Source organism: Ambystoma mexicanum, chromosome 9 (assembly GCF_040938575.1).
Source record: "Ambystoma mexicanum isolate Mex_15411 chromosome 9, UKY_AmexF1_1, whole genome shotgun sequence".
Classification (NCBI taxonomy): Eukaryota; Metazoa; Chordata; class Amphibia; order Caudata; family Ambystomatidae; genus Ambystoma; species Ambystoma mexicanum.
Window position 1 is genome coordinate 881,913,235 of NC_090931.1, and position 21,601 is coordinate 881,934,835.

General features: G+C 46.3%; 1 protein-coding gene across 4 annotated transcripts in view; it reads right to left on the reverse strand.

The window, feature by feature from the left end:
- AGAP1 (ArfGAP with GTPase domain, ankyrin repeat and PH domain 1) overlaps positions 1–21,601 on the reverse strand; it is a 1,778,872-nt gene that overhangs the window by 1,089,993 nt on the left and 667,278 nt on the right. For all 4 annotated transcript variants that reach the window (XM_069615994.1, XM_069615993.1, XM_069615991.1 and 1 more), the window contains exon 2: positions 13,884–13,942. In XM_069615994.1, the coding sequence (XP_069472095.1) occupies positions 13,884–13,942 (59 nt within the window). The remainder of the gene's footprint in view (positions 1–13,883; positions 13,943–21,601) is intronic.

Here is a 21,601-nt window from a genome sequence, read left to right on the forward strand (position 1 = left end):
CGCCTTCCGCTCCTGGAAAACCATCAACCCAGAAAAGGATCCGTAGCGTGCATCAGCCCCAAAGGCAGGTGACCATTCGGTTGATGTTTTGAAAGCACAGGCAGTGATTTCGCCGTTAGCGTGCTAGCCTGCTTTTTCGCTAGCTCGTCATCCGTCCAACTATGGAACAAATCTAGCCCGTCGACCGGGAGGTCTAGAACTTCACCTTGTACTTCCTTTTGTGGCATGAAGCCACACATGACTGCACGCATCTGTGCCAATCACCACTCCTCTAGCTGACCTGTCAACATTGTGTACCACTGCCTCAAGCAGATCATGTGCGACCACCTTAGCATTTGCGAGGCTGCCTTTAAACACTAGCCGCTCAGGTGGGAGGAAATTCTCAAATTCCACAAGATCTTTCCACAGGCGCTGGTTTGTAGCTGCTATCAGTGCTGTGGCATATGATATGGTAGGTTATTTATAACGTGCTTATTACCCAGAGGTTTCTAAGCGCAGACTCGGGGATCGAACCTGTGTTGCTCCGTGTCAACTTGCTTCCAAGGCGAGCATGTTGCCCCTAAGCTATACTCCCGAGACGCAGCTTGTCCAAGCTAGAGGGCAGAGTTTGTGAAGATCTTTTTGCTTCCACGTCACAATCCGCTTTGCTCAGCACTTGTTATATAGCTGAGGAAGATGATGCTGATGTGGGCTTCAACCACATGGTGGCCGCTGAACCCACCAATTAAGACAGCTGCGGGCAGGAAGACAACAAGACTTCCTCTGTTTGGAGAAGCCAATATGGTATATATAGATTCTTTTGTTGGTGGTTGTCACCGAATGAGGCTTAATCCATATCTTATTTGACTCTGCTAGTACATCCTTTTGAAGGATTATCCCTGTTCTTTCCCACATTTTCATGGATCGGACCCCTGCTAACACCCCTCTCTCCGAAGGTGATGGGGCGGGGGGACAGGGACTTCAACAAATCTCATCAGGTCCATAAGCCTGTCATCAAAGGCTGCTGCTGACAATGGGATCTCCTCTCCCTCCTCGGTCAGATCAGGATCTGCTGGGTCTTTAAAATATTCAGTGCTAAAGGTGGCACCGGATCTAGGACTAGAGGGGCCATGGGAGGCTCAGGAGCTTGGGGAAATGGTGTAAGAGCTTGTGGCTCCACTCGAGGTGGTAGAAGCTGGGGATTAGGAACTTCCAGAGGCTTAGGTATTATCTCCTTGAAGTACTCCCTCATAGGGTACAAATGCATTGAGGTATGGAACCTCTACAATAATACATCCTCAGACTGATGTGACCTCTGCTGTTGAGGCCTAGGCCTCTGAGGTGGGGTAGGCCTGGACCACGATTCCGTGGAAATTAGCTGCCAAGCTGGCCTGGACATCCATGGGTCAGTGTAATAGAGCAAAAAGGAATTCAGTGGCAAGGACATTCGAGTAGGTGCCGACCACTCCACTCTAGGGGTGAAGAAAGTTACTTACCAATTGTAACGTTCTTTCGATTGGATGTTTGTGATGATGTGGAATCTAGAGAATAGAGTTTCACAAAAGTGTGCATAGACTACCAGGTGGCCGCTGCACAAATATCTTGTACCGGGACACCCCTCTGGAGTGCCGTCGAAGTTGCCATGCCCCTAGTTGAGTGAGCACTTCGCCCATCTGGAGGCTCTTTTGCAGCCAATCTGTAGCATTCGGTAATTGCCAAAATTATCCATCTGGATAATGTCTGTTTAGTCACCGCTAGGCCCAATTTATGTCCAGTATATCCAACAAAAAGTTGGTCACTTTGCCAAAATGTTGCCAATCTAGCTATATAAAAACGAAGAGCCCTTTTGGGGTCCAGTCTGTGTAGTCTTTCTTCCTCCTTACTTGCATGAGGAGGTGGATAAAAAGAAGGCAGAGTGATATTTTGTGACAGATGAAAGTCAGACTATTTTAGGTAAAAACAAGGTTTGACTCTAAGAATAACTGTATCCTTATGAAAAATGGTGTGAGGAGGCTTACAAGAGAGCCTGCAACTCACTCACCCGCGGGCTGATGTAACTGTCAATAGAAGGACTGTCTTTAAAGTAAGGAGCCTTAGCGGGCAAGAGTGCAAGGGCTCAACGGGAATACATGTAAGGAACTTTAGAACTAAATTTAAATCCCACACAGGTACCTGAAATGGGACTAGAGGGTACACATTAGTGAGACCTTTCAGGAACTGGATAATCAAAGGCATCTTTAAGTAAGACACTTCTTCTGATGAGTGCTTAAAAATAGACAGCGCTGCCAGATATCCTTTTATTGTGCCACCTGAAGACCAAGATTGTCCAAGTGTAAAAGGAAAGAAAGTACCATAGGTGTATTACATAGGAATGGGTCCACATTCTTATCCTTGCACCAGTTATGGAACTTGTTCCAACGATACCGGTAAAAGGATTTTGTTGCTGGCCTTCTGGCCGAAAGCAAAATCTCCATTACGTCATCCAGGAGGTCCCAATCCTTATATCTCACCCTCTCAGAAATCATGCATAAAGGCTAATTGTCTTGACATCTGGATGGAGAACCCAACCTTCCTCGTGCGAAAGAAGATCCTCTCTTATTGGAAGACGTATTGAAGGGCAGATGGACATGTCCAGAAGGTCCGGGTACCACGTCCTCCTGGCCCAATCCGGGGCAATTAGGATCATGGTTTTCCTGAACTTTCTCAACCTCCGGATTACATGAGGAATCACAGACTGCAGGAAACATGTATAGGAGTGGAAATTCCCAGTCCACTATGAACGCGTCCCCTAGAGCTCCTCTTGGAGGAAATTACCTTGAGCAGTTCCCGATGGTCGTGAACAGATTCACTTGAGGGGGTTCCCCAAAGGGCGAATATCTCTTGAAGGACTTCCTGAGCTAGTGCCCACTTGTCAGACTGTGCTGTGCCTGCTCAGAGCGTCCACCGCCGTGTTATGCTCTCCGGCTAGGTGAACAGCCGACAGAGAGATTCCTTCTTGCATTGCCCAGAACCATAGCTGCATTGCTTCTCTGCACAGTGGTAGTGACCCTACGCCTCCTCTCTTGTTGAGGTAGTACATGGCTACTGTGTTGTCTGTCATTATCAGGACGTTCTTTCCCAGTACAGAGGGAAGAAAGGCCTTCAGAGCTAGTCTGATTGGCCTCAGCTCCAAAAGGTTGATGTGTAGTTTGGACTCCGATCGAGACAAACGATCGCTGATTGTCAGATCGTTTGTGTGGGCTCCCCACCCAGTGAGTGGGGCGTCAGTCACTCCGGCCATGGTTGCCAAAAAGATTCTCCCTTGAGGATATTTTCCTTGCAAGCCCACCATAGAAGATCTTGAGCCACTCTGGCCGGAACTTGCAAAAGATCTGACCTATCCCCCGAAAATTGGGACCATTGAGTCCCGAGGGCCCATTGAAGGGATCTCATTCTCAATCTGGCATCTGGCACCAGAAAAATGCAGGCTGCCATGAGACCGAGCAACCTCAGAAAATCGAAGGCCGGCAAATGCTGGGCACTCTGGAACTTTGTTACCATCTGCAGAATGTGATGAGCTCTGACCTCGGGAGGCGTGGCTTTGCCCGAGAAAGTATCAAGGACTGCTCCGATGAATTGGAGTCTTTGGAATGGTATCATATTTGACTTCTTGTAATTGAGGGAGAAGCCCAGCCTGTGTAGGAAGTAGCAGGTCATGTTCAGATGTTCCTGAGCTTGTTTGGGTGAACCTGCCCCGATTAACCAATCGTCCAGTACAGGGTAGACATGAATCCCACCACTCGGAGACTCGCTGCCACTACTGCCATCAGCTTGGTGAAAACCCTCGGGCGGAGGTCAACCCGAATGGCAGAACTCGAAACTGATAGTGAGAATTGCCACTCGCGAACCTCAGGTACTTCCTGTGCTTGAGATGGATCGGTACATGAAAGTAAGCATCCTGAAGGTACAAAGATACCAACCAGTCTTGGAGTTGGAGAGCCTGAAGGATCTGAGAAAGGGTTACCATCTTGAACTTGTTGTTCCTGAGGAACTTGCTCAAGTTTCTTAAGTCCAAGATGGGTCTCAATCCTTTTATGGGATGAGAAAGTATGGGCAATACCAACCCTTGTTCTTCTCCACTACAGGTACATGTTCTATTGCACCTTTCTCTAGCAGGGTTAAAATTTCCTGCAACAGGAGTGGGTCTGGAATTTTGGGATAGTTGTATCCCGGTGGATGATCCTGAGGCCTTTTTTGAAAGGGAAGGCAGTAACCCTGGGCTACTGTCTCCAGTGCCCAAGCATCTGAAGTAATGCCCCGCCATTCGTTCAGATGCTGAGAAATCATGCCTTCCACCGGGGTCTTGTGAGTCAAGGCCTCAGATTGGCTTTGCTGCAGCTGTAACAGCGGCTGAGGGGACAGATGCTGCTGCTGGGGCTGATCTAGCACCCTTTCCTCGTCCACCACAAGGAAATTTGCTATGTCCTCTTTGACTGGTGAAGGCAAGCGTCCCCAACCAGCACGATCCTCCCCGCAATGAGAGACAATGACGGACTCTCCCAAGTCGGGAATAAAGCCAAGACAGAGTGCGGGTGAGCTTAAATGGGAGTTTATCAATCAGAATAGGGCATGCAAAGAACTCTGCAAACTCCGAGAGCGCTCTGTCTGACAATCGCAAAGACAGGCGTATATATTTACAAAAAACGTCATAAGAACCTACATACTATAGGGGGCACAAGTTCGATGGGATTGGGTGGCGATGACTAACTATAGGTGCTGCTGCGATGCGGTTGGCTTTGGCTGGAGGACGTCACTGGTCAGCCTCGTGGGTTGGGCTGGGCCTGGCAGGTTGGCTGAGTTCATCCGGGCGGTGTTGTTGTGCCATCGCGGCCAGTGACAGAGATGAATGTGTTTTCCTGACTTATTTGCCCTAGGCCATGCACACCGCAGTCATTCAGTCATTACAATATTATCTTCTTTGGTAAATCTTCCAATAGGTTATTCTACAGGTTAATGCAACACAGGAGGAATGCACCTTATGAGGGGTCTGATGGTCATTCGTCAGGGCATGGTTACCAGTGTCCTGTTGACCGGAGCCATAGGTTGAGGGGCTAAGCTTCAGGGCATGGGACGGGCGGTACATGCCTCCCTGTCTTGTTAGATGTGGTTATAAATGTGCCGCTGTGTGTTGCCACAGTATTGGGTGTCCTGATTGCACAGGGCCATAAGTCTAAGATTATCCGGTGGGTTGTGGGGTTTACGAGGGGGCGCCTTTGGAAGTGTATGTTCAGGCAGAGGTTTACTGCGGTGCTGTAAATTATGCAGGTGGCGGGCCGTGGCCTTGGGTGCTGCAGAGGGGGCTACACATCTTTGAAGCGGCTCCAGTCTGGTTGGGGGAGGTGGAGCAGCGCGGCGCGGGCCTCTGCTCTCATGTTTGGCAGTCTCTGCAGGGTGGGACGGGGAATGGCCTTGCACATATTCACAAAGGTATCTTCCTCGTGTGTTGCCGGCTTTTAGAGGTGAAAACATCACATCATTTGAACACTTTATAATATTTGTTTGAATACATTTCAACTTTGCTGGATGTGTCTCGATTATGTCCAGTCTGAGCACCTTATTCGTACACTATGTTTTAACAATTACAGTATTTAGTTATAGGCATATACATTTGCAGTAAGTGAGGTAGTAGTGAAGTTGGTGGAGTACATAGACAATGACCCGCCACCGTACGCGACGGTGGTGGCACATAAGGGGCTTAGACATACACGCATGACAAGTGCATTCTCGCACATCCTTCACATGAGCCCTCTGTATGGTTACATTCGTCTTCTTGTGTACTCTAGCAGCATTAGTTCAGTTATGGCGCGGGGTGTACGGTTTTCAATGATACATATAGAGAATAATCCCCCGGAATGCTTTTATCATTTGCACACCCCTGCAGGGGTGTGGGTCCTTCATTGCTGGTGTCATGTAAACATGCGTTTCTTACAATAATTACACAATTTTACAGGTTTCTTTAGTAGAAGTAGTTTTATGGAAAGGATACACGTATTAAAAGTAGTTTTTGACATTCGTATTTGGGTATTTTTCTGCTTTCATCGGATGACCATTCTACAGATCTCCCCATCACCCAGGCCTCGCTGACCGGGTCACTCTGGGAGCAGTGATACACTGTGGACGGGGAAATGTTACAGTGTTAGTATCTTATGCTAGCTCATGTCCGTCTTGTTCGTGGGAACAGGCTCACAGCGGATCTGCCAGGGTGCTGCAGCGACAGGGATAATTGAAACTCTCCGAGGGTGGGGGTCGCGCTACAGTGCGCTGAGCTCACACCATCTTTGATAGACAACATGGTTTCTGGGCCGAGCTAAATTCAATACGTGTGGGCAATGTCTTCAGCAGGTGAACCCTCCACCACCTGGGCCCGGGTGGTCTGAGGGGACGCCCAATGAGCCATGGCCCTCACCTGGGGAGGGGATGCAGGCAAGGAGGGTCTTTTGGACCACTCCTCCCCTAGACTGGCCTGCCCTCTTCCGAATGAGGAATAAAAACAAAAAGGACAACCCTTCCAGGAAGATGACCCTGAGTAGGAGTGTTGCTGAGGTTATCGTATGGAGGCGCTAAGTGACTTAGCCGCCGCCTTAGAGGTCTGCAGCTTCTTTAAACTTTCATCTGCTTTGCTGCTGAACAACCTTGAGCTGTCAAATGGCATATTGAGAAGTCTGGCCTGCACATCCGGTGCGAAACCCGACTTTCTCAGCCACGCAAATCTGAGTAGCACTGTGCTAGCCACCATGGACCTGCTGACGCTGTCAGCAGTGTCCAGTCCTGATTGAAGGCATTCCCCCATAGCCTCCTTTCCATCTTTCACAATCGCAAGGAAGCGGTCTCGCTCCTCGCCCTCAGGAATATGTTCAGCCGCTGCAGTAATACAATCCCACAGGGTGTATGTTAATCTTGCGAGGGTGCAAGTCACATTTGTTGACTTTAAGGCCATGCTGCCCGAAGAGAAAATCTTGCGAGGCCAGGCATCAATTCTTCCATCATCCCTATCTGGGGGAATTGATGTTTAGTTAAGTATTCAGGGTCAGACGAGGGTCTGTATATTCCAGCACATTTTTTATTTACTGCAGGTGCAGAATCTGGGGTTTACCATGTGGCCATAACCTCTTTCTGGAGGGCAGTGTGAAAGGGAAGGACAGGATCCTTTTGAGGACCTCCACTGAGAATGTCTGTCATGTCGTCTTGCTCATAAACGGGTGAATTTCTATTCCACCCCATGAATTCTACCACCCTCTCCATAAGGTTCCTATATCCCAAGTCTGCATGGTCATTAGGGTCGGGTTTATCAAAATCCAATTCAGGAGACGTATCTAGACCACTAGCTGTTTGCAGACATTCATAGAGATCAGACATTTCGAAGTGAGGATCAATTAGTTCCTCAGGAAACTCCCTTGTACCATATTTTACCCCAGCATGGGAAACATCCTCTTCAGAAGATTGTTCTTCGTAAATAGAAGCCATAGACTTGAAAAAGTCTTGTCTAGGCACAGGGTGAAAAATGTTACCCGTGGCTTGTGAAGGGATAGACCTTGGCTTCGACTAAGGTGTCGATACTGGCACCGGAATCAGCGTTGACCTCGACAAAAGCATTGACAGAGGCTTCCACATGGTCGAAGGAGCTTTGAATGTAAGCGCCGTCGAGGTAGCTGTCGACGCTGTCCTAGACACTGGCATCGAGTAGGTCTTCGACAGATGAGTCGACGCAGACTTCGATGGCGGTTTGGTACCCGATACCATTTTGTCAGTTGCGCCCAATTTATGCACCAGTGCTTTGCTCTTTATGAGGTGTCGGAGAGGTTTCTCTCGACGACACCCTCGATTATTTTTTGCCGGATTTAGAGCGTCTACTCTCTGACCTCCCTCTGTCACTCTTTGTTATGCTCACCTGGCTCCCACAGAGGCGTCGATCTGAACTGGACAGCTGCGGTCTCCACCAATGTGACACGTAGGGCCGAGATGACGGACTGGACTGGCCCACCTAACTTCGTTTGCTAGGCCCGTAGGAATATTCTTCTGCAAATGGAGAAAGGGAATTAACCACCCGTGGAGTTGAGCGTAAATCCCCCCCACCCCCGCTGTTCTCCCCACTGATCACCTTTGATGTCCCCTCTTATAGTCTCACCTGATGGTTTGAAAAGATGAGCTCTCCATCCTGCATTGAGCGCCGGGGCGCGTAGATAACCAGTTGCTTCACTGGCTCAAAGGAATTGGTGAGTTCCAGAACGATACTGACTCCGAGATTCTCGGCAAGACGCCGTTAAGAATGTAGTTCGTAAGAGTTCAAATGCCTGACTTTCACTCTTGTCCGATTCCTTGCAGGTTGCAGCTTGACCCTAGTGAAGAGTTCCTCCTGGCAACCGGTAATATTCTGGTAAGGATTTGTATTATCCAACACAGTTCGATGAAATAATGTCAATATGTAACCTGTTGCTTTCTCCCTTATTCAGGCGCTGAGAGAAAGTATGAAGTCTCGGGGAATAATGCCTCCGGCGGTAAACTCAGGTAAGTATTATGGTGAGGAGGGTTCCCCTTGTTAGTCCCTTTGTTTCACCTTGCTGTCCTTTTGTTTCCCCTTAGGGGCCGGGGTTCGGCGAAGATGCGGTGGAAGCTGCGCCGACCCGTGAAGAGGAATAGTATCCCCGGTGGTAAAATCAGGTAAGTCTATGGGGGGGGTAACTAATATTCCTCTGTGTATTCCCTTGGTTCACCTTGCTGTTCTTGTCTTCTCCTTAGGAGCCGGAGTGCGGCAGGAACATGCAGGAGGATGCGGTGGAATGTAAAGATGCTGCGAAGGCCGGTGAGTTCAGCGCGGTGCTGCAGCAGGCGAGGCGACGCGCATAAAAATAGCTTCTTTCTTCCAGCTCGGAGGCGCGAAGGATCGGGAATTCAGGTAAGGATCAAAAGGTATTGCTCTTGTTCTAACCTTTTCTCCTTCTTTCTCCCTTTTTCTAGGAGCTCCAAACTCGAGGCGGGCGTGGCAGAACACTGGTAGCAGACTTGCAGGCACGGTGAGCGTTACGCTGCTGGATGCAAATAGCCACCAAAGTAGTCCCAGGTAAGTATTCCTCCCCAGCTCCACCCGAGTAAAAAAATAGTCCTTAAGTAAAGTAGTCCATTCCAAGCCTCTTTTGGCTTGGAGCTCTTGCAGCATGGTCTGCATCAGGTAAGTTTTAATCTATGAGCCAGGCGCCTACGGCGCCAGGACGGACTCTCCATATGAGCCTGGCGCCATAGGCACCAGGACTGAACCCAAATAGCCCCTAGCAGGGGTTGTTGGGCTTACTTGGGATAACTTGATGCCTGCTTCCGGGGTTGCTGGACTTGGTCTGGGTCCCCGGGGGTAGGCATTATGACACTCTTCCAAGTGAGCCGGGGCATGGCCTTCACGTGCTTTCTTTGAGTGGGTCTGGGCCGCGTTCTCAAAGATTTGCATCATCGAGGCTCTGAAGGCTTCCCATTTCTTAGGGGAATCGTGCTTTGAAGGACATTCGATAACCCCAGTATCGGACGAAGAAGAAGAAGAGATCGGTGACGCCTCTTGCTCGCCTTCTTTGATGGAGAAGGCGAAGATTTACGAGACCGACTCCTCAACCTTGATTTCTTCAATTTACGTCAGGATTTACTAGACTCAATGGAATCTTTCTTTTTCCTCGAAGCGGACTTCGAGGATTCCTCCCCTCCAGTGCCAATTTACCTCTTTGTTCCTTAAAAGCTTTGTTGGTCATGGCTTGACAGGAACCACATTCGTCAACTCGATGATCCGGACCCAAGCAATAGAGGCAAACTCGCTGGGGGTCAGTAATTGCCATTTTCTTCCTGTATTTCTGGCACTTTAAAACCAGTTTTAGGGCTAGAAGAGTTAGATGATGAAGACATTGTCGAACTGAAGCGCCACTTTTGTAAACACGAAGCAAAAGTTTTGTCAGAAAAACTGAACTGAAGCCAACGGGCGCGGCTCAAGCCCTTTATACTGCGGATGATGTCGACGGCAGCCCTTGAGGGACATCAGCACCTCGAGTACAGTGCCCCCTAGCGTGGACATTTTTCTGAAGCAGTAAAGCTGAAGATACGAATATCTATGATGAGGAATACATGGGAGGACAAAATCCATTCAAAGGGGTCACCCTCTGAAGGAGCTCTGGGAAATAACCCCAATGGGTCCCATCCGAATGATGCACTTCGAGAGGAACTGGGCACGCCTTTGGAACTGAAGACTGTAAACATCACAGAGGACGGAAAACCTGAAGGAGCAGGCTTCATTTTGGTCCGTGACACGATTAAAAAGGTCTTTGTGGGTTGTACCTCCTCATTCTTAGCCCTCGTACAGGGAACCTCTGTGGTGCCGCTATCGGTTTTAGCCATCGGTGACTGACCCTTAGGGGTAACCATGGTGTGTTTAGCCCCAGCCCAGGGAAGCTCTGCGGCGCAGGAAGAAGTTTAGCCCTGCAAGAGGGAACCTTGGGTTAGGGGTCCCCAGTAGTTTTAGCCCCCGACCAGGGAACCCCGGCCTTGCTGGTGCTGACCTTAGCCCTTTTAGAGGCAAATTCTGGGAGAGCATGGTAACTTTGGCCCCCAATGGGGGAACCTTAGCTTTGCCGGTATGTGCTTTAGCCCCGAGTTGGGGAACCTCAGAGGGAGCTCCGGTATACAATTTAGCCCTGTGGGCCTCGGGACGAGTCTCAGTAGTGATAGGGTGCAATCGATCCCCTACCCATGACCCAGGAACCAGGACCTTGATCGAGGGACCACCAGCCCGGGGTAAACTGAAAAGGAAATCACTTACCGGTCTACATTTCTTCACTGAGACGAACTCCCAAATGTGCTGTGTCACTACGGCAGAAGACTTTCACAGCATTGAAGACGTCGAGTGAGGGCCTGTGCTGATCGTGTGTCACAGGCAAAGCACGCGTCCCACCTGTGATCCGGCCCGAGGCACTCCAAGCAGCGCGCATGAAGATAAGGCGCTGAGTAATCTCGACTACGCGACACACAGGAGGCAAATCCCTTTTGTCCGGACATAGGCGGACAAAAAAAGTCTGCGAAACCGGAGACGAGGGGAAAGAAATTGTGACAAGAAAAAGGGCAGGAAAAAAGTACCCACTGGTGCTGAAGCATCCGCCCCGACCGCATGGAGAAAAGGACTGAGGAGCGAGGCCCGCAGGCAGGGCTTGGGGAGGCAGAGCCTGTGGCCACACATGCTCTCGGGCCCTCAACATAAAAATAAAACGGAAAATGTTTATATGGTGCTACAAGTAGATCTGTCCCCATCCCGAAGGACGGAATGTTCCACAAGTATGGAGGAAAGGGGACAGGACGTAGGAGTACATATTGACATCTATAGTCGATTACCTTCACCAAAGATCATGATCACCGAAAAAATAAGCAGCTAGCATAACATCATACGAGAAACTATGGAGCCGAGTGTTTAACGCCTTCATACCCAGATACACTTGCTTGCCTATTTCATGGTCAGTAGATCAGAAACCAGCATGTTCAGTCCACAAAAATTACATATTATATATACATAAATACAAAATAAAAGGGAGGAAATCTGCATGTAAACAGAAGGTTAAAAAATGTTAAGGTTCCTTTCTATAAAAAGTTCCTATATGCGCTGTGAATGCCAACGTTAAAGTTCAACCTATTATCAAACATTGAGAATATTAAAATAAAACCAGCACTGCAGGAACCTTAAATCACCCTACCAAATTAAAAGTAAAACATCAGCACACAGGTACATCCTTACAATGTACACCTACACACGTGTAACTAATATGCAATACACCCTAAAAATACACCACATTCCATGTAACTAAAAATAAAACAAATATACACCTTATAGTAAATTACCTAAAAATACACACCTTTAATCATATCTTAAATAATCACAACATAATACACCCATGACAACTAAAATCACTAGCTCACAAACATCTTCATACCACACTTCTGACAAACAACTAACATTAAAATGCCAAGTACCCACAAGCACGGACAGCATATCCAGGTCTCTAAATGTGCACTCCACTAGTCATTGGCAAGTGATCACTGCCTCTTGGTGAATAAGAAAGGGCGTGCTGTGTGGATGTGGTGAATGCAGGTGGCGTGTGATATTTGTTCATGGCTGGCTAATAGCTTGCAACTTGAAATGTGTACCTGACATACCAGTAATCGCAACAAACTATTAACACATTCACATATTTGCCAGAAATCCTGAAAAGGGGGGTGAGATAGTTTGCAATGTTGGTTTTCGTGTTAAATTATTTAGCGTTCGCATTCCCAACATTTACAGACTTCAACTTTTTGTAGAAAGTTACATAATTGAAACAAAAACGTGTATTCACAGTGAAAAAACATAGCTAAAATGACTAACATTATTGCTGAATGCAACAAATCCTTAAAATTCGACAAGTGTGGGAAGCTACATCACCTTAACTCTGAGCCCCACCCCCAATGCACAGCAATGAGCGCACTGATGACGTCACAGATGGCATCCCTCATTACATCAACGATGACATCCCTGAAAACTACAGCACAGTGCTAACAATCATGGCTATTGCTATACTGCCCTGCCAAGCCACCCAAAGCTGCCTGGGCCAGTAGGCATGGCCGCATGCTCAAGACCCCGCCCAGCCATGGTTACACTGCCTGGTCCATTCAAAGTCGCCATAGAAGCTGGTCTGTGGACAGGCCTAGTGGCCACTTTACCCCCATAATGGGTTGACAGGTATATTACATTTCTGTTATCAGGCACTACACATACATCAATGCAATGTGTTTGTCATAGGTCTTAAAATAGAACAAGGGAATCTGTCTGGTAGTTTCTGCTGATGTAGGTTGTGGTGTCTTCAGTGTGGTTGAGAGCTGCGCAACAGGAGTGGGTAAATAGGGTATAACTTCAAACACTTCCCACATTTTGTAAGGTTTAATTGCGTTAAAGCATTACCTTGTATACTGGTTCCTAGTGATAGCCTCCACGTCCAAAGCATCGAAAGCAAACGCCTCGAAATAAAATGCATCAAAAAATGCATTTTTTTCCATTTTGTTTAATGGGGGGGTCCCCCCAACACCTGTTTTCTTACCCCTTAAACTCCATTTTAATAAAAAAAAACTTTACCTACAAAAGAAATGCATTTTTTGATGCATTGTTTTTCGAGGCTTTTGCATTCGATGCTTTATATTCGAGGGAATCACTGGATACCATAGTCACTTTTCAACTGAATGTCAAAAGTTTTGTTGAGCTGCATCAAAAAAAACGTATTTGTTCTGATTTAACATTATCAGAATATTCCCAAGCAACGCATAATAGGGTTTTCCCCCATTATGGCTCGGTGACCCACTAGCCCTGGACAGGTGACAATGAGGAATTAGGTGTAATATTCGGGTGATCATGATTCATGCGTGAACATGCAAGGCGTACAAGCAAGCCATTGGCTGTTTGTGCCTTATTATTACACTTCAGGGCATTGTCGTCCCATTTGTATGTGAAGGAGCATTAAACTGAACATTTCCACCATGCTTTCGTCCTTCGACTTCCAAAAGTACATGGTTTTTAGCACTAGCAGGAGAATTTCATGGAGGAGTTAAAACGATGGATTCCTAGGGAATCCGCCTATTTTTTTATCACCTGTTAAAAGTATACAGATTCCACAGGAATCTACGGTAAATGCTATCTGCAAAATATTAATTTGCAAGTGGCATTTACATTTTTTTCAAAACAGAGTAAAAGGGAAAGGTAAAAGCAATTTCACCTGGTTTTACTCTTCACTTTTAAAATTGATTTTATGAAGCTGTATAAAAATGAGGTAAAAGGAGGATAAGGTGGGGGAGAGGTATCCACACATTTCAAATAAGGTACTCACCACTTTGAGCTCCGGCACAGCACGACTCAGTGTCCACTCTTGACTATTTACAAAGGCATCTGTAAAACATAAGCAAGAAGTACAGGGTAAATAAAGGATTCCTGTCAAAGATACCCCTCCAATCCAGCTAAGTACTTCACATTCACAAGGTGACAGTGGGGGAGGCCTCCCTCTCACAAGGTGGCCTCCTCGATCACATTTACGGTAAACGCACCAAGGTGTTGGCCTTCTGATCGCCGATGAGTGCATATATTCTATAGCGCTCCTACAGTGGATGCTTTCTACATCCTGTATGGCTATACAGTCATCTGCTTAGAAGGGTACACACAATGAAAACACCAGAGCACAAAAGCCCCAACCCTCCCTGCAGACCATACCTTTGAAGGTCCACACAACGCTGGAGCCTGTATATGTGAAAGTGCTTACACTAAAGGGCGGAACTCACAGACGGCGTCAGGGTTCATGAGGTTACTTAGTGATTTACACAAACAATTGGAAAATGAGAACCTGGAAAGTTTCCCCCCTACCCCTCTGCCCCCCTGCCCCCAAGTTAGAAATAAAAGACCAATGTGAATAATAATTACAAAAAAAAAAAAAACTTACAGTGCTCCTGCGTGAGAGTTTAGTACTTTAAAGGTCGGCGGCCTTGTATTATTGTGTCACGATGTAGCATGCAAGTCAAGCAGCGATGCTCAGCAAAGGTGAAATGACTGACAAGCAAGATGAACAAGGCACTGGCAGTTCGCTCTGCGGGGAGTTTGAAGCCATAGGTTGGTCAATTAGGATCGAAGCTTAAGTCCACCTCAGAGTAGGGTTCCTGCTCAGGGCTTCGCGGGTGGGGAGCCTCCATTTAGAAGGGAAAGGGCCCTTAACATGTTTCAGTTAGGCTTCCTACTGACAGGAGAGTGGTGACTTCTGATCTGAATGCCAGGAAAAACTTTAAGAACACGTGAAGGACACATGATGGAGAGAAACCATGACATGGCTGACAAGCCTAGGGTATTGGTTACTAACTTTAGGAAGAGGCTGACGCCTGAAATACACAGTGCCAGTCCGGGCCCCAGATTCACCCCACGTATTGCCCAGTGTCTGCTGGAATACAGTCTCAGTCACTTTGTTGCTTAAGTGGACTTCGCCAGACTACCTGTTTGCAAAGTTAAAATATGTTTACTTACCTACAAATACGTGCATCAACAAGGAGAACTACTTAAATGCGTCCTAAGTATAGCACTTTGGATAAAAGCGCTATAGAAAAAACTAATTATTTAATTATTATACTTTTTTACTCCTTGAAAAATCCCATTAATCCAACTTCCAAAAGAAGGGAGCAAAACACTCACCGTAAGTTATCTGGAGTCACTCATGGACTGTCATCATTTTGCAACCCATTTAGGGCTCATAATAAAGCAGTCACTTGTGGAGAAATTAAAATGTTCGTCGTATAGGAGGTTGAGCCCTTCATTAATCAGATTATCAGAGCTCGGGTTTATCAATGTGGTTGCAACAATTAAGGGCAAGAGAGGCTACTTGGTGGGGAAAATTCCACATGGGAGCAGACAACAGCTTTAGCCAATGGTATTTAGCCGTCCACAAAAGGGGTAAAAGGGGTGGCAAAGCGAGAAAGATCCACACAGCACCACTTTGCATCAAACAAAGCTAGAAAAGAAAAGGTGGAGCAGAGTATAAGAAGGTAAACAACTGTGGAAAGTGCAGAAGGAAGGATTCAGCAGGATTTTATGTTGGTGATTCTGTAAAACACTGGGCTAAGTTCAAAGTGCCCTGTGACGGTATCCGGTCATATTTTTCGAATACATATTTTCGAAACACCATTATATCGAAAACATTTTGCCGAAACATTTAATATTTTTTTTTATTTTGTTTTTTTTTGTTTGGCAAGTAAAAAAAAGTGTACAAAAAACAGGGTTTTGGGGGAACCCCCCCATTTTAAACAATGTAAAAAAAAATGCGAAAAAAAAATTTCGCCAAAATTGCATCAACATAATGGCATTCGAAAATATCACTATAAATCCCCTGTGATATCACAGTAATCTTGCAGCTATACAAGAAAAAAAAGCACTGTGAGTAAGAGACAAAAGGGGGAGTACACCAGTCTGAAAGGAAAGGAGTAGATCCAGCAAATAATGTTGAGGATATTGTGATGAGTTTGCAGCTCCGAAACAGGACAAGTGGAGGACACCCATACTGCAATGTGGATGTTTAAGGGAGGACACGGAGTGCTGGAAATGGAAAAAATGTACTGGGGGAACCCACTGCTCCTGGGGGGAGGGCGGCTGTGGGAAAGAGGGGGCGAGGTCCCAAGCCAGCAGCACGGTATCTCTTCATAGAGCCCACGCTTGTCAATTTGCATGAAAGCAAAGAGCTTTATGAGAACATAAGAATGCCCACAATTTCAAATGTGAAACAAGCCCGATAGTGATTCAGCAGGAGACCCTTTGGAGTGAGAAATGGAAGTTGGACTCTGCTCCCTTCATTAGTCGCAATACTCACCCTAGCAATTTTTTTTTGCTAATTGCAAGCCATATATACCAATTTAGACAGCTACTGAATGGGAGGTGAGGCTTTAGTTGTTTCTGCATTCAGTCTCCCGCGCAGTGTCTTGGAAAGCACAGGCTGCGAGAGCTCAGCTTGAGGACATATCTGGGAGTTTCCTGGCCTAGCCCTGGGCACCTAGACACTGCAGAGTTCCAGCAACTTTGCCGGATCCCCGCTCTGTCTTGTTTCGGCCCATTTCCTACCCTGCAGGCACCACGATCCTTTTAGTTTTGGAATCCACACAGAAACAGCAATACTGCCCAGAAAGGTGACACCACTTTGGGATGTCATCACCAAAGGCAGTCGGCCGTAAACAGAAACATCTAGGTTGTGCATATTATGTCACTACAGAGTAGTGGTGAAGCGTACCCCACCTTTGTCACTATTTTGATGGAACAGCTTAGTCTTCAAAGTTGTGCATTCTTGGTTCATTAAAGCCTTCCACGGTTACTGTTACTCTGAACCACTGTGAGCCCACACCTATGCATTCTATCCCATCCACTAACATTCAAATTCTTTGCCTGCTCTCAATGCCAGCAGCACCAAAATATATTATAACTCATGCGCACAGTATTCCTCCTACAAGTACCCACACCAAAACCCAGATACCACCACCTTCTACTCACTTCACTGGTAACACATCCCAGTCAATGGTGCTTGCTTGCAAAGAGGCACTTCATGCAGGATCTTCCTACATAGGATGACAGGAGACCACACAGGAAATCCTATCACAGCACTCACCCCCAAGACTACCAGAAGTTATTTTTTTTATAATAACACTAGCATTATATATTTCGAATTTAAGAAATAATTGCTGTCTGGGGAGCAAAAAGCGGGTCGCACTAAAAGGGACATAAGATGATGCTCTTTAACAGCTGCCAAGGCGAGGGTATCGCCGTTTGAGCAGTTGCATGCATGCATGTCTTAAGGGGTAGTGGCACTAAGGACCTTTAATCAGCTAGACCTTGCTCACGTGCGTTTAAGTGGGCAGGTGGAGGATGTGTGATAAACAGTAGCTCCAAAAAGCACAAGAGAATACTAAGCTAAGCCTCTACTTAATGAATAATTACAACCCACAAAAGACCCTTTGTACTTATGCAGATGGATCGAGATAAACCAAAATAGGAACACACAAAGCATCCATTCATCTGGAAGTGATCAGACTATACGCTTCTGGTCCATAATCCAAGTTTTCTTTAGACAGCTCATGGAGTACATCACTTATAAGAGAAGAGTCTTCATTGCCTAGATCTAAAAAGGGTTTTGGAGTTTCTAAATCAATAGGCAGGCAAAACTCAGACAGGACAATCAGCTTTTTGTGGGATATGCTGGTGTCAAGCTTGGTCAAGCGGTAACCAAGCAAACTTTATCCTGTTTATTTTATGCATTTCAGAATGCTACAACTTGTCATGAAAATATGTCCCTACTGGTTTACAAGCCCATTCTAGCAGGAGGTTTGGCTACTTCTTCGGCTTTGCAGTGGGGGTACCAGTGCAGGACATCTGTAATGCTGCAATGTGGTCTTCTCCTCATACCTTAGAAAGGCATTATTTCCTGGATTCTGCATCGGGTCAGGAGGCAAAGTTTGGGATAGCTGTTCTGCACAGCATTCATGAAAAGTAAATTCTGTTGCCACCTCCCACACCACACGGCTATGGGGGTCTATCAAAGATGAGGAATACGTGGGAGGACAATTCATTTGAAGAACAAATTACTTACCCCTGGTAATATTCTTTCGATTGGATATTCCTCCCACTTATCTCTCTACCAATGGCAGGTTATATTCTGACGTTAGAGAAAAAAAATAAGAAATTAGGCACTGGGTGGGGTGCATGCTATATATACAGACGTCAATGTCATACTCTAGAGCAGACAGACTACCGAGGGACAAGATGCACGGCATGACGGTGCATGGCACCCTCTGCTGTGAAAAGATTTCCAAAGCAGCTGATGCGAGATGGAATATATCAAAGATGAGCAATACGTGGAAGGACACAATCCATTCAAAACCCCTGTGCCTGGCTGATCCACTGCAAAAACGAGCATAGGATACTCTATAAGAATGTGCAAAGCACTGAGCTTTGTGTAACATTATCTGTTGATGGGGGCTTCTTAGTGAATGCACAATAATCAGTGAGCTCTCAGTCCAGCAAAAATTGAGAACAGCAATACTGCATCACTAGGATCAGGTAATCTCAACCCACCATGAATGAGGGCAATGGTAGCTTGGAGCAATGATGAAATGACTAGGTGGCGTTTGGCCAAATCATCAAGTGCTCAAAGTTTGAAACTGCCCAGGATATTGACAGCTATGGGGCAGGAAGGCATTGCTTTCTGAGCAGTTAAGTAAAAGATATTAATTGAGCACGAATGCCACCATTGGGGGCACCTGTGTTATCAGGCGTTTCCTAAACGGAAGCAAATTATTTTCCATTCTAAGGTTGAGTGGATGCTTGCTCCAGCTGGGGGATGCCAGTACTGAAAAGGTGTGGCCAAATAATTTGTTTAGATGACAGATTTGTTGAAAGAACAGGGAGTGGGGAGAACAGATTAAATGGGTACATTTGAAAGGAATTGGTGAATTCGGTTATAAAGGAAGGGGTGGAATATTGGACAACCTTGTGGAAGTGGCACAGGGTTTTCATAGAATGAGCACGAGTACTGGAAGCCAGTGCTTTAACATGCAAGTAATATGGGCTCTGCGTGGGAGCTTTAGGATGTGTTATAGTCAATGTATCCAATAGGTTGGAAGCAGTGCTCCTATCTCAGCTCTTCATTATGGTTGTAATCTGGTTAGATTCCACAACTCTTCGCTGTACTGTTTCTCCTGCTACTTTTGTCCAAGCTCTATCAGTCAGATTGCATTAACAAATAGCAGGATAGTACCGTTCAATAATTCTGCTCGAGATGTACAAGAACACGCTTACCTCTGCAGATACTCATGTCAGATATTCTACTAACAGGATGGACCAGCCTCCTTGATTCGGCTGATGGAGTGCAGATGCATCATCACTTCTAGTAAAATATCTTGATTTTTAACATTGAACGAGTATTTGTAAACGAAAAAAAGATTTACAGGACTTGCCAATAAACCAAATAATGTGTGCAACTCGGATGCCATAACAAATCCACTCATACAGGTCACTCCACAAGCTATCTGCTAGTCCCAATGTGGGTTCTTTGTGGCTTTGTTTGTAGAGGCAGGGGTGTGCCAAGCTAATCGAATATCTCAAAACGCTGTAATATAAATCACCCCCTTCACTGACTGCAGTGCTTGGATATGGCCCAACAGCTATGCCAATACAAAATAATACATTCAGAGGACAGCGATGTCACAGACCTGAAAATGGAACGTTCAGAGTAATGGGATGGTCAACCCTTGCGGAGCTACCAAATGTTCCACTGAACTATTAAATGTGTCGCCATCCAAGCTCTAGGGGGTAGATTTGTGGTTTCAGAGGAGAAACCATGTTTCGGAATCTGTTTTTCTTCCAATGTGATCACCTCAGATCAAGTTTTCCTGCAAGCCCCTCCCATTAATTTGAGCTCTAAAAGAAGCTGCAGGTTCGCAATCAGGTGGTAAGAACCTGGAAACGTCTTCCTAGACAGCGCTTCCTCAACCACCCGCTTCGGATCCAAACTGAACGTCATGTGGCCCGAATAGCTTATTTGCTCAGAGCACTGAGTATCCCTTCAAGGTATTACATCACTATACAAGTGCACTAAATCAGTCTACAGTCAAGTGGCATTTCAGACTGGATGTTTTCCACTTTCTTCAAAATGTACCTCATAATGCTTTCAATATGCGGCAGAACTATTCTTCCTGGCAGCAGCACAACCATAAACATGCTTACTCAAAACTACTTGCCGGATAGGTCCCATTCTAATTCACCCCCCTTACGCCTGCCACAACCTTATCCCTATGGCCCCTGATGAAATCTTTTTTCTCTTCATACTCCACTTTGGTACTGTTGCACACTAAACCATAATAACCTATGTACGTTGTCAGTCATTGTGGAGTGAACAGTTATTGAATGCGTAAGTAGGTTGATCCCAACCTTGCCCCCAAAATGCTTGCATGGGCACTATTAACACTTATGGACTGCTGCAGAAGATTTCAGGCACTAAATGCTTTCAGTCGGGCACAAGAACCAAATCGACACCTTACATTGCCGGACTGGTGTGAATCCTGCATAATCTTGGGGACATGGGGTGGCTCCCAGGGAGTAACAATTAAAATCGAAACGGAGGGATAAAATGCATAATAACTGGATCGTAAAATGCCAATCTTCTGGCACCCTTCTTGTTAATTTCTGCTAAACGTGAAGTGAAAAGTAAACGGGGGTCAACCAGCAAGACATGGACACATTCAACTGAAGGGCCATCGAAGGGATGCCCAAGCACAGACATTCACTCCCTTATCACAGAGCAGCTCTTGCCTTGCAGCCCAGATATACAGCCGAGTGCTTCGTAGATCCATCTACGAAGTGGCTCTACTTCTAGATCACGGACAAGTTCTTCCTCAATGCCTTCATGGAATTGCAGGTAGCCTCGATACACAAGGTTGCCATCTCCATCAGCATCGGTAAGTGCTTCTACCTCTATACAGCATGAAAGTGCAACCGTCATCCCAAAAGTGATTTCTTTCTGACTGGCATATTTAATGAGTGTTTCTTTGTTCCTCTCCAAAAGGTTTGGCGCACAGATCCCTGAAAGGTATTGACCCATGTCATAGGTTTGTCATGCAAAGATTGTCAATGTCCTTTCAGTGAAATACAGAGTTAAGCAGTTGGGGGTGGGGGAAATCGCATTCAGTTCAAGTCCTACCCACCAGACCGCAGGTCCCGTGGATGTTCCAGCCACAGAAGGCCATCTTTAACAATAAAGGAGAGTTTGCCAAAATGGTCACAGGTGGGTTGCATGAGCCGCACCCTCCCCCTGCTCATCCAATGTGATCCCATGCTTTCTATACCATTGATCACAATATTACATGCATATCAGTACCCACCCACCAATGCACAGAACGTGGTGTAACAAAGCGTCCATTGCTACCTTCCCATTTCAGTGCTTCCGACATGGAATAATTCGCCTGGCTTTCAGACATGGTTGCATTCTTTCTCTCTGGTGATTTGGTGCGAGAGAAAAGAAATGGACAGCAGTATCAA